The following is a 13445-nucleotide window of genomic DNA, read 5'->3' as shown; positions in this document are numbered from 1 at the left end:
TGCCATATGACTGCCATCCTCCTGGGAACGTTAGAAAAACAGGGCGGCTCTCTCCTGAGGTCTTGGCGGAGAAGATGCTATCGTGTTACTGTAAACAACCCAGGAACCGAAATGCATAATATATATCTTGCTGCGCTAGAGGCGGCCAGCTCTTACTGGGCATTTCTGCAGGAAAGGCAGGGCTTTTCCTCTTATTAATTGTACTTAACAGTGCAGTCCATGTTAAAACAAAGCATCTAAGACTCATTATTTTATGTGTCTGAAAGCTTTTGCTTTTCTTTAGTATGTTTTATAAACCGTAAATCAAAAGGCCAAAGTGAGATGAGAATTTAAGCATCGAGGAAACTTAATCTAAGATGACATGCTTTTTTATATTTTAAATATTTTAATGTGTTATGAGTTGTGCCTTATTAGTGTGAATCAGTTACATAGTAGAACGAATGGGCACATTTTAAATTCTGGAGTTGTGTAGATCTTACTGTTTTCTAGATAATTCTATAAAGTCTTTAGTTCAACATATTCACGTTTATTTTCACCAAAGGTTATTTTCCCTCTTTTTTTGAGGATTAGCATAGTCTGAGATTACGTTTACACTTCCTTCTTCCTCGTCCTCCCCTACCGCTCTATGATCAAGGTCGTAATAGATTGAGTGTCATAATAACCACAAGTTTAAAAAGATCCGTAAGTACAAGAAGTTTTTGCCTACGCTGTTCAAGGTCAAGAGGCTGTCAGCTTATAAATATTAACACGTTAAGAGCATGAAGCGATGGACCACCCAGGTTCACCAGGTGTACTGGTACATCCAGGCGTACTGGCCTAGAGGAAGGACAGGGAGCAGCTGGCAGCTGTTCTGAGAACACTGCTATGATGGTAGCAGTACTTTTTGTTACTGTTTTTTTTTTTTTCCTTTTTAATTTTTTTTCTCTTTTTCTTTGATGTCAGAATGGGGGTTTGAATGATTTCTCTTGGCTTTTTTCTCTCAAGGCTGATGCTCTCCCACATGAGTACCTCCACTCCTGGCTTTTTGGTGGTTAACTGGAGATAAGAGTCTCATGGACTCTTCTGCCTGCGCTGGCTTTGGACCATAGTCCTTAGATCTCAGTCTCCTGAGTAGCTAGGATTGCAGGTGTGAACCACCAGGGCCTGGTAGCAATGGCTGTTAAGTTTTATGTTTGTGATAGATGTTAGTAATAGATTTGATACTGTATTAGGTATGTGGATTGTGTATGTTTGAACTTAGAAGAAATAGATTTACCAAGTGTGTGTATTGTTTATATGTTTGGGTATGTATGTATGCACTAACCAAACAGTTAATCCACTGAAACATTGCCGGCGCAGGCTATAGATCTTCTGTTAAAAAAAGTGTGTTAAAGCCAGGTATGGCAGTGCCTGCCTGGTCTCCCAGCTAGCACTGGCAAGATGAGGCAGAAGCATCGTGAATTGGTTGCCAACCTGGGTCACTATATAGCCAGTTCCAGGTCAGCCTGGCCTACAGAGCAAAACCCTGTTACAAATACACAAGACAACACAAACAGATCTGCCTTGACCATTTAACTATTTGCAATGGACAGGCCTTCAGGCAGAAGCCCCAAGTCGATGGCACGTAGGGCTTGCATTTTCTTCTAACTGTGGACTTTGCTGGTCTTCCCTTACAACAGTCTGGCCTTCATCCTCCTGTCCTGCCTTATTCTTTTGTTTCCACCTCCACCCGTCCTTCTCCAAGGGCTTGAGGATTGCTGCCTCAGTGCCCACCGCTCTCTTTTCCTGGAATGCCACTCTTTATAGCTCTTTGCTTAGCCGGTATCTGTTTACTTTTGAGACCGATTGAGGTCACCCTTCTGAAAAGTTTCCATGGATACTCCTTCTCCTGCTCCCCTGAAATAGAGGAGTAAGTATTGATTATGTTTTCCTTTGAGACTGGTAGTCTTCATTTGTCTGCCCTGCTCTCCCCTCCTTCCTAGGTACTCTGAAAGGAGCAGTTTTATTTGTTCTGTTGTTGGAGTTTGGAGCACTATATTTGCTATGCAGTTTGTGTCCAGTGCTGAGTGGTTAATGTGCCCTTTCAAAGGAAATAATGGATTTGATGGAACAGATTCTGTTCTTGGTGGGGAGAAAGACAGTGGGTCTGGTTGATAATTTGGGGGGTGAAGAAGGGAGAGAAATATCTTTCCGAGCTTGTTTCAGCCCGATGCTCTCATTCTCATCTCAGCAACCATTTGTCTCCCCTTCCCCTCCACCTTTTTTTCTTTAGCTTCTGACTTCCTGCAATCTTTTTACTTGGCATAGTTCCAGCAGCCCTGGCTTTAGCCCGGGTACCCAGGCTGTGGCAAGCAGTGTGCAGTTCTGTGACTTTAGGAGTTATTTTGGAGTGAATTTTTCTGTAGCACCATTGCAATAAAGTGCAGATTGCTTTACCATTCATATACTTTTTTTAAAATAAGTTTTTTATTGTGAAAATACTGTAAGAGGGGTTACAGTTACATGAGCAAGGCAGTGAGTACATTTCTTATCAAGCATTGTTGCCTCCTCCTTTGTTTTTCCCCTACCATCCTTCCCTCCCTCCCACCTCCTCAACTACATTCCCCCTCCTCCCGCCTACCCTCCCCTGCGTGTGTCCCCCCTCCCCTAAATTGTAAAGTTCATTTTTCAACATAGCGTCTTATATATCTCATTGTTGCAATGGGTCAACCTGTATCCTTAAACACTTTGTTTTTTCTCTTTCCCTCCCCAAATTATACCAACATCAAATATAGGAAAAACAGGGGTTATACCGTGGGGGTGGTGTATACAAAGCAACAAAAAAAAAATCACATGGTCATTCATATATTTTTTGTGGTCTATCCTCCAAACTTTTCCATATTTATAATATTGAGAGAGCAAGTGTATAGGCTTACAAAATGATGAAGTATGGGGAGCTTTTGGAGCATAACTGCTTTTTAAGTAGGGGATGACTTGGATTTTACACTGTAAATTAAAATGACAGCCTAGTCTTCTTGTCTTATACAATAATCTTATGTATTTTATATGTGCATATATGTAAGTACACACATGTGTATAAACCTTAGAAGTATTATTATTACTTAGAAGTATTATTATTATTGTTTTGGTGCTAGAGATCAAGCCCAGGGCTTTGCACATGCTAAACATTTACTCCAATACTCTAGTGTGTCCCCAACCTTACAAATATTATTTTAAAATAGTGGAACTATTTTTTCCTGGAAGTTTTACTTGATATAGGTTGGAAACTTCAACCACAAGAGTAGTTGTAAGCATTTAGAGGTATAAATTTATAAATAACTGTTAGAATAGCATAGATTAAAATTTAATTCTTTAGATGTAATTTGAGATCATTTGTTCTCTCTTACAAGATACTGTCTCAGTTCTGCAGAGGGGATCTTAGCACTTAAAGGACAAATAAATGCTATTTTGTGGATACTTGTAATTTCATGGACCAAATATTTGTGGTTACTGTTTTTTATACGACACATATTTATACATGAATGTGTGTCAAATATGTATTACTTACATAATAATATATAGTTTGTTTTGTTTTATCTTACTGAATATTACTTTTTGTTTTAAAAACAATGAAATTATTATATACACTCTAATTTTTTTTGAAAATTTAGCATTTGCTAACTAGCACATTTACAAACTAATATATTTTTTCCCCTTCTGTACTGAGGCTTGAACTCAGGGTCTCATACTCTTGCTTTTTCACTCAAGCTAGCATTTGAGCCACAGTTCCACTTCTGACTCTTTTGATGTTTAGTTGGAGGTAAGTGTCTCAAGGACTAGTGTACCCAGGTTGGCTTTGAACCACATTTCAGCCTCCTGAGTAGCTAGGATTACAGCTCTCAGCTTGGATAGTATTTTCACTAAAGTTATTATCCTGCTTTGGATTAATGCCTTGTTAAGTAGTAGGACCTCTATTATGTGTTAATAAAGAACATATTGGGGCTGGGAAGGTGGTAGAGTGCTTGCCTTATGCACCACATAAGTAGAAAAACCCAGAAGTGGTGCTGTGGCTCAAGTGGTAGAGCACTAGCCTTGAGTTGAAGAGCTGAGGGACAGCACTCAGGCCCCATGACCAAAAAAAAAAAAAAAAAAAGAGAACATATTGTTGTCATTATTACAATGTACACAACCAATTAAGCGCTTGTATTTTTCTCACTATAACAAGTCTCCAGTTTAATGAGCTTTTGTTTTGTTTGTCAGACATTTTTGGCTCTCATAAATCAAGTGTTCCCTGCAGAAGAGGACAGCAAAAAAGATGTAGAAGATAACTGTAAGTATCCTTCTTGGCCCAGAAAAAGAAGCCATCCTTCCAGGAACCAATGAATGGACATTCTGCTTCTCCACTCCCCTGCTCCAAGAGGAAGCGAGGCCCCTGTGACACTGCATTGAGTGAATGGGGATGCACAGTACTAATGCCAGCATGTGCAGGAAAAAGAGGCTTTTTGACTGTCCTTTTTGTGTTATTGCAGCCGTGTCAATGTAGGGCATGGCTGTGACTTCCTGAAAGCTTGAACTCAAAGGTCCCTGAACCTTATCTAGAGTCACGTGATTTTTATGGGCATATATGTGGTTCAGTAGTTTGGAAGCTGAATCTATTAAGATCAGTTAAGATCGCTGTTTGAAGCAACAAATATTTGAGAAAATATTGCATAATTGAAAAATTTATTTTAGAACACTATTTAAATGCTATATTAATTGGACTTATAATAAATATCTTAGCATGTTTAGTGATTAAAAAAAACCCTTTATCCAGCTGGATGCTGGTGGCTCATGGTAATAAGCCTAATTACTCTGGAAACTGAGATCTGTGAGGATTGCAGTTTGAAAGTTGGCCCAGACAATAACATCTACGAGATTCTTGTCTCCAGTTAACCAGAAAAAAAGCTGGAATGGATGTGTTGCTCAAGTGGTAGAGTGCCAGCCTTGAGAAAAAAAACCAAGTGAGAGGGTAAGGCTCTGAGTTTGAGCACACACACACACACACACACACACACACACACACACACACACACACACACACACACACACACACACACGAAAAATTATTATCCGGTGAGCCAGCCTTATTTATTCTTGTATTTTTCCAGCTCTAAGAAGTAATCACTTTTAAGGGGTAGTCTATGTTAGTTGCTTTTCTGTTATTGTAACAAAATACCTGAGTTAACAAGGAGAGGATAGGTTGTTTTAGAGGTTTTGATCTATGGTTGGATGGTTCCATTGCTTATGGGGTTTTGGTGAGGTCATGTGACATGGCAGGAATGCCTGGTAGAGGTCATGTGATATGTCAGGAGTCCATGGTAGTGGTCATGTGACACAGTAGGAGTGCATGGTAGAGGTCATGTGACATGGTAGGAGTGCCTGGTAGAGGTCACATGACACAGCAGGAGCACATGGTAGAGGAGCTGCTCCGGCAGCCCAGAAGCAAAGATAGCTTGAAAGATCAAGGTGTTGCAGTGCCACCATTTTCTTAGATTGAAGGCTTCTTGGGTGGGTCATTCAGTCTGCCTGCAACATGAAATGGATCAAGAAGCAGCATAGATCATAAAAACCAAGTAGTGAAAAATTATGGAAAAAAGTTCCTTTGAATGCAGGTTAACTAAGAGCAGAGTCCGAAACAACAGATAAATAAGAGACTACTGGATTCACAGGAGAGGCCATCAGACCTTAACAGGGACTGTCGGTGGAAAGAGGGAGAAGGGAAAGAGGCTTGGTAGAGATCCAGCTGATATTGTTGGCATGCTTACCATGAACCTGGCGCCACTCTACTTCTTAATGTCATGTAGAAGACTTGGAAGCTCATTTAGAACAAGGAGGATGAGAGAAGATGGCTCTGGTGTCGCCTAAGGTTACAATTTGGATGACTGAGGAAACGATGAGGTGGTTGGTGCTTTTCTGTCTGGCACGCAGTGCAGAGGGAGCATAGGAGATTGGAAACAGATATTGGAAACGGCCATGGTCTGGCTTCCTGTGTGTGTAACCACAGCATGTTTTCTGGTGGACTCTTTCCCGGTCCTGTCAGCGGTGAAGCTCTAGTGACCGGCCTGAGAGTCTCTGCCATCCTTAAGTTTCTTCTGATGTTTCACCTGTGAGCTTCTGAGCCGCAGACTGGATTCATGTCTCACTTTCCCCTTGAACTTGACCTGACTGTCCCTCTCCAGGGTGCATTGTTGAAAGTTCCCACCCAACACATATGCAGACTGGGTTTATTAAAAGCAAGCCTCGTACCGTTGTACTCGCTTTGCTAGATTTATTTTAAATCCCTGGAGTTTATGTCTACTTGAGTTTTATTTTTTTAAATTATTTTTGTGGATCATAGGGCTTGAACTCTGGGCCTGGGCCCTGTCCCTGAGCTTTTTTGTTCAAGGCTAGCACTCTACAACTTTGAGCCACAGCACCGCTTCTGTTTTTCTGGAGTTCATTGGAGATAAGAGTCTCAGGGCCTTTCCTCCCAGGGCTGACTTTGAGCCATGATCCTCAAATCTCAGCCTCCTGAATAGTTAGGATTACAGGTATGAGTCACCAACACCCAGGTGTACCTGAGTTTCAAGAAGATGGAATCCAATCTAACCTAACAAGTAAATTTCAGCTCGGGCCTAAGTGATTACAATGAGGTCAATATATTGTTTTTATCTTAACTGTTTTTGCATTTTCACCTAATGCTTTATGTATTCTTATGTCTTAGGTTCACTAATGTACTTAAATGAAGCCACACTCCTCCATAATATCAAAGTTCGATATAGTAAAGACAGAATCTATGTAAGTATGTGAACTGTGGATTGTGTTTTTGTGGGGATAATGGATTTACATGATTTTGTTAGCTTTGGAATTTTGCAAAAGGAGACCACATGTAATCTGAGCACAATGAAAAGCATATTGTCTGTGAAGACTTATTTTCTCTTTTCTCCCCCATTTATTGCTATACCTCCAGGGCACAGAACAATGCCAAGTACAGAGAGGGCACTGAGTTAAGTAGCTGTGCAGTGACATAGGGAACTCAGATCATCGTGTAATAGCTTTCAGGCTTGAAAATGTTTAATTTTAGTGCCTTAAAAAATACTTCTTACTTCTGGTTTATTTCAATAAATTTTTTGTTTAAATATAATTTTTCATGTTGTTTTGGAGAGAATTTAAGTTAGCCTCTGAAGAATATATGTTAAATTAAATTTGAATGAGGAAAAATATACAAATTAGGATAGAAGGCAGTATCTGAGGAAATATTTGTTAGGTCCTAGAGATACTGTACCTTGAAAGTCTAGACTATTACAAAAAAGAAAGATCATGCTTTTTAAAAATTACTTTCCAACAATGGAAGGGGTAACAATGCTCAATAGGAAGTGTACTCATTACCTTGCTCATGTAACTGTAACCCTCTGTATAGTATCTTTACAATAAAAAAATTAAAAAAAATTATCTTCCAATAGTTGTACAGAGGAGTTTCCATTCAACAAAAGCAGTTTATGATTCATGTGTCTTGATCCATTTCATCATTCTCCCCCATCCCTCCCAGCCCACCCCTTCCTTCAATGTCCTTAATTTTGTAGGATATGCATTGAATTTTATGACTGACTTCTCTTCCCTTTCTCTCTTTATTTGTCTACCCCTCTCTCCTTGTCCCACCCCTGCTTTTGAGTATCCATTTCCTGGTATACATTTTGTTGGACTGTGAGTTAGCCTTTTAAGCAGTTGTACCATTTTGAGTTATCCCCTGAATCTACCATATTTCAGTTAATACACTTACGTACCCTTGCATGCCACCCCAAAGTGTTTACTTATATATTTATAAAATAATTCTAGGTTCCACATAAGAAAAATGTTCACCCTTTGACTCTCCCAGCCTAATTTACTTCACCTAACATTTTTCCAGGTTTGTTTGCAAATGATGCAATATTATTCTTTCTAATGCACAAATAAAGTTCAGTTATGTATGTATATCATATTTTCTTGATCTTTTCCTCTATTGAGGGGAATCTGGGCTGATAAAATAATGTTTTTAACACAAGCACTATTGAAGTGGATACTAAACTATATTTGATTATGTTTGTACTGGGTTTTACTCATAATTATTTATTGGTCATGTACAAAATTTTATTCTCCTATCACCTAGTCATAGATTCCCTTGCTGGATGGAGATAAATTACCTCTATATCATTCTCCTGTTATAAAGATGGGACTCTTCATTATTTTTGAACGAAGAAAGCAATGGCTTCTTGACACTAACTAGATCAAATGACATCCTTAATCTTTTATATCACTCTCAATCTGTCTAATTGTACTTACTTAATTCTGACTAAATTACATTTAGTCTTTGCCATCTGTCCAAGTACTGACAGCTGGGAAATAGAACTAGTCTGTTCCAAGAGAGTTTACTTGCCATCTTCTGCTTATGCACAACATTAACACTTTGCTTTTCTCTTTGATTTTTTTTTTCAAAACCAACAAAATAAAGAGTACATTCAGGTTTACATATTGGTGTTCTTGAGAGGAAATATATTTAAAAGCAACATTCAATCAGCAACTTCATGTTGAGTGGATTCTAATGTGAGCTAAATGCTAGTTTAGAAACTGAATTAATACAAAGTTTGGAGTTTTAAAGCAGTTTAGTTTGTAATAAATCAATGTAAGTTAATTTGGATATAACCAGGAAATGCCAATGCCATCTTCCAAGTAGAACTGAGAATCAGTATCTTCATAGTTTCTGTTATGGTTGGTATGGTTTCTCCCCAGCAAATTACCCTTTTTAATCATAAAACTAGTAAATGTGAGTAATACATAAACAGAACTGTTTTATTATATGTAAATGGAGACAATTTACAATTGTATAATTAATATAAGTGAAGGAAGCAATGTAGAATAGTAGTTTGAATTTGTTGTTTCTTGTTAATCAGTTATCATTAGTCTCTCTTAGATTGAATGAAACAACAGCTAACTCATGTACATATAGAGAGAGACACATATAATATATATGTATATGTATATATTTGTGTGTGTGTGTGTGCACATATGCCAGTCCTGGGGTTTGAACTCAGGGCCTAGCCACTGTCCCTGAGCTTTTTTGTTCTACCTCTTGAGCCACAGCTCCACTTCCAGCTTGTTCTTAATTGGAAATAAGAACCTCACTTTCCTGCCTTAGCTGGCTTTGAACCATGATCCTCAGATCTCAGCCTCCTGAGTAGTTAGGATTACAAGTGTGAGCTTTTGGCACCTGGCCACATTTAGTATTTTTATGATTACTAATATCTTTGACTCTTTGTCTTTGCTAGAAAAGTCATAATCTGAAATTTTTAATTTTTTATTCCAGGAAACAATTTTGGGAATGTCTTTTACATTTCTACATTAATAGTCTGAGACTTCAGTATTTCTACAACATTTCTTTTCCACAATTAGAAACAGAAAAGAGGAAAACAATGACCTTGTGTGTCCTAGTTTTGTCAGTATTACTGAACCACAACTAGGAATTTTATAAATCTGCCTAGTGAATTTTCCTGACCTTTTAAAGCCACAGTTAAATTCCAGAATTTAAAAGAAAATTTAGAGTTGCTCTTGGGGCCCATCAATTGGTAGCATATGTTGTTTTGCAGAACTCTGGGGCCAAGTAATCACCAAAGAGCTAAATCACCACTTAGCATTCACTGATGGAGATGGGGCCAGAGAAGCTGTAACTTCTAACCAGGCCTTCAGTAGCAGGGGAAGTAGGCTATGTGAGAATCTATGCAGATGACCGAAACTCAGTTATAGGAACAGAACAAGGGAAGAAGTAGATTCCATAAATGGAGTCAACAGACACAGCCTAATTGAGGTAGAGAGGGCTAGAAACTCAGATTTCTGTCCGTGGTCCCTTTACTTGGGAGCATATGTGGGAGTAGCATGATTCTTCTGAGATAGCCGAAAGAAGGAAGGAAGGAAAACTGGAAGGAAGGAAGGAAGGAGTAACTTGATTTTGCATTTGCTGACTCTGAGACACTTGTGGAATGCTAAATATATTTATATTATATATATATGTATTTTATATTTATAAAATATTTATTAGGAATTAGAGAAATAATGGCTCCGGTAAGGTTAGGAAAGAGTTGGAGCTGGCAATGCAGATTGTGGCTTCCTGACTGTAGAGAGAATTGCAAGTATCTGTTTGGTGCATATTTATTTTCTTCCATTAGCTTTGCTCAGTTTTTAATAGAAAGTAGTAACCAGGAAATTCCATGTTTCTGTTTTCTGTGTAGACGTATGTTGCCAACATTCTGATTGCAGTAAATCCATACTTCGATATACCTAAAATCTATTCTTCAGATACAATAAAGTCATATCAAGGAAAATCTCTTGGCACAATGCCACCTCATGTCTTTGCCATTGGTAAGTGATTTAACTATATTTTAATCCTTGTCTTTATGTCCTTCAGATTTACTCAGTTTTTCTCTTGGGCTAATGAGGGGGTGCTCTGGATTGAACTGACCTTTTGAAAGATCTGCGTCCTTGTTGCTGTATCAGCATTGTTGGGAGCAGGCATCCTAAGCAGGGGGAACCGATTCTGTGGCCAGCTCATCCGTCACGTTGTCTTTGGAAAATGCCTGTGTCCTCTTGGGTGTGGCTGTGCCGCTGAAAGTAGGAAAATGGTACTTAGTTTTGTGGTGCCAATCCTGGGGCTTGGACTCAGGGCCTGGGCTCTGTCCCTCAATTTTTTGTACAAGGCTAGCATTCTACCACAGCTCCACTTCTCACTTTTTGGAAGCTTTGAACCATGATCCTCAGATCTCAGCCTCCTGAGATTATAAACATGAACCACTGACACTGGCTTGGAAAATGGTACTCTCTGACTCCTCGAGATGGCTGCTCCACCTTAGAAGTGTTCTTCCCAGTTTGAGTCCACGCCTGGCCACGTGTGAGGCCACATTGGTCACATTTGAGCTGTGAGAGCAGACCTCTTCCCTGAGTTCTCCTGGCATCAGAGCTTTATAAAACTAAAAGATGGGAAGTGCTAGTTTCCTGTCTCTCAAGAATCTGTACAAGAAAACAATGTCTCTGTTGAGTTTTTTTCAGCCTTCTTCAAAGCTGAAACCCTTCAGCTCTGAGACACACATTAATTTGATCATAAATAGAAATTACATCCCACATCACCTCTACCAAGGTAGGAGGTTAGCCAGCTCCTTTGCAAACAGACAAAAGCAACTGCTGTCCGCCACGCTTGATGTTGGTGTAAGTGCAGTCTGTTTCACTCTAGGCCCAGCCAGGCTTCACTTCCAGATTTGGTTGATGTGTTTGCTCCGCAACGCTGACTTACATTTGGCTCTGTGATGCCAAGGTGACTTACATTTGGCTCTGTGATGAAAATGTTCTTCTCAGCCTGCAGTTTTTAGAACCTGAATATGAACAAGCACATCACTGGAGATAAGTTACATGTTAAAAAGGCCATTAAAGCAGCTTCTACTTTTTTAGCCTTTTATTGCTAAGAAGTATTTCAAATAGTTCAGTAACAGTGCACAGAACAAGTTGCTGATAAATTGGACGAAAGATAAGTGTCTTCTGGCCTATGGTATTTTAGTTAGTTTTGCATTGCTGTAATGAAATAACTGGCATAGGCTACTTATGAAGAAGAAAGGCTTTATTGTGCTCATAGTTTTGGAGATTCCGAGTCCAAAAGACATAGCACAGGCTCTGTGATGTGGGCCATTCTCTGAGCAGCTGAACCAGTGGTTTGAAGAAGCCAGTACATCCCAGACCAGGAGCAGAGAGGACAGGCGGATGTGCTCATCTGCTGACAACTGTCTCGTGAGAAGTCAAGGGTTGCTGTGAAGGCTCAGGAGCTACCTTCACCAGGACATGTGCTGACCCAGCGGCCTCTCCTTCTGTCACCTTGCAAGGCTTCGCCCTCTCCAGACAGTTCCACTCTGCAGACAGAGGCTTCTGTCATACCCCTGGGGTCTATGTCCAAACCATGGCATTTGGCTCAAATTCTGGCCTTAGCAATAACCAAGGGTGTGGCATATTGCTATTCATTGGTATTAATTCATGGGTAGCACACGCTTGAGAGGAGAAATAGTTGTCTAATTAAGCTGTATAGGTTAGGAACTAACTTTGATGTAGAAGTATCTAAAATTTTAAATCACTTAGACAGATTTAAACTCTGCTTCTTTGTTGTTGTCTTAAAAGTTTATAGCTTAAATTGTTGGAGCGTAAGGGAGATAATTTAAAATTGTATACAAAGCCAGAATTCTGATCCCGGCTGGCTGCTGGTGGCTCATGCCTGTAATCCCAGCTGCTCAGGAGGCTGAGATAGAAGGATTGTGGTTTGAAGCTAGCCCAGGTAGGAAAGTCCAAGAGACTCTTACCTTCAGTGACCCACCAGAAAACCAGAAGTGGCACTGTGGCTCAAAGTGATAGAGCACTAGCCTTTAATGAAAGAACTCAGGGACAGGGTTCAAGCCCGAGTCAAGCCCTATGACTGAAAAAAAATTACACAAATTACAAATCAAGAAAATTTAAAGGAATCAATTTTTCCTACCTTTGAAATGCTGATATATTCTACAAGATATTTAAATTTAATAGTTTTACAAGGAAAACACCCAGAGAATTTTGTCATCATGTGTTGTTTGTTTCCTCCAGCAGAATTTTTGGTTGCCAGATTTCTTAATTGGAAGCTCATTATTTATTTTTCACTGGGGACCTCATTAGCTATGCATTGAGAGCATTTTTTTTAATCCCTCTGCTGATCTGCTCTGGTATTAGGGAGAGTTGAGCCACAGCTCCTAAATATGGAGATATTCTGGCACTAAGTCAGGAGTTGCTTATCTGGATTTCATATTAGCTAGCTGTTAGGAAAGCAGAACATTGAAAGTAAATACCTTCAGAAACATTGTGAACACACTGTGCGACTTTCTGTTGAGTTTGCACTAACCATTAGCATGCATTTATGATTTCATTAGAAACCAGGGCTCCGGAAGTGAACTTCCTTCCCTTCACAGCTATGCTTCCCTCACAGTGTGTGTTTCCCTGCAGCTGACAAGGCCTTCCGAGACATGAAGGTGCTCAAGATGAGCCAGTCCATCATTGTGTCTGGAGAATCCGGAGCTGGCAAAACAGAAAACACAAAATTTGTTCTTAGGTGAGTTACTGGCTAACCTGACATAATTCAAACAGGCTGACATTGTTTCAGTGGTAAAAAAAAAAAAAAAATTGCATAACACAAAATTTTCCCCATTAGGTCTTTTCTGGTACACAGTTTAGTAATATTAAGCAGATACCCATTGCCGTGCTGACAGATTGCACGTGGATTTTCCTCCTGTAAACAGATCCTATGTTCCCGTTTAACAGTTTTCTCCCTTTATCCACTTGCTCCAGGCTCTTGTTTTTCAGTTTCTATCAGTTTAATTACTCCCATTGTCTCCTGTAAGTAGAATCATAGAGTACTTATGTTTTAATATTATTATTTTATGTGA

The 13445-nt window shown here is 39.4% G+C and overlaps 1 protein-coding gene across 7 annotated transcripts in view; it reads left to right on the top strand.

The window, feature by feature from the left end:
- The window catches only part of Myo6 (myosin VI), a 135376-nt gene that overhangs the window by 49309 nt on the left and 72622 nt on the right, over positions 1 to 13445 (top strand). For all 7 annotated transcript variants that reach the window (XM_042687091.1, XM_042687095.1, XM_042687094.1 and 4 more), the window contains 4 exons: positions 4219 to 4288; positions 6701 to 6774; positions 10236 to 10365; positions 13006 to 13111. In XM_042687091.1, the coding sequence (XP_042543025.1) occupies positions 4219 to 4288; positions 6701 to 6774; positions 10236 to 10365; positions 13006 to 13111 (380 nt within the window). The remainder of the gene's footprint in view (positions 1 to 4218; positions 4289 to 6700; positions 6775 to 10235; positions 10366 to 13005; positions 13112 to 13445) is intronic.

The sequence above is a fragment of the Dipodomys spectabilis genome, unplaced genomic scaffold (genome assembly GCF_019054845.1).
Source record: "Dipodomys spectabilis isolate Male_0828 unplaced genomic scaffold, ASM1905484v1 ptg000102l, whole genome shotgun sequence".
Lineage (NCBI taxonomy): Eukaryota > Metazoa > Chordata > Mammalia > Rodentia > Heteromyidae > Dipodomys > Dipodomys spectabilis.
Note: the sequence above shows the minus strand (reverse complement) of the source record. Positions and strands in the feature narration are given on the sequence as shown.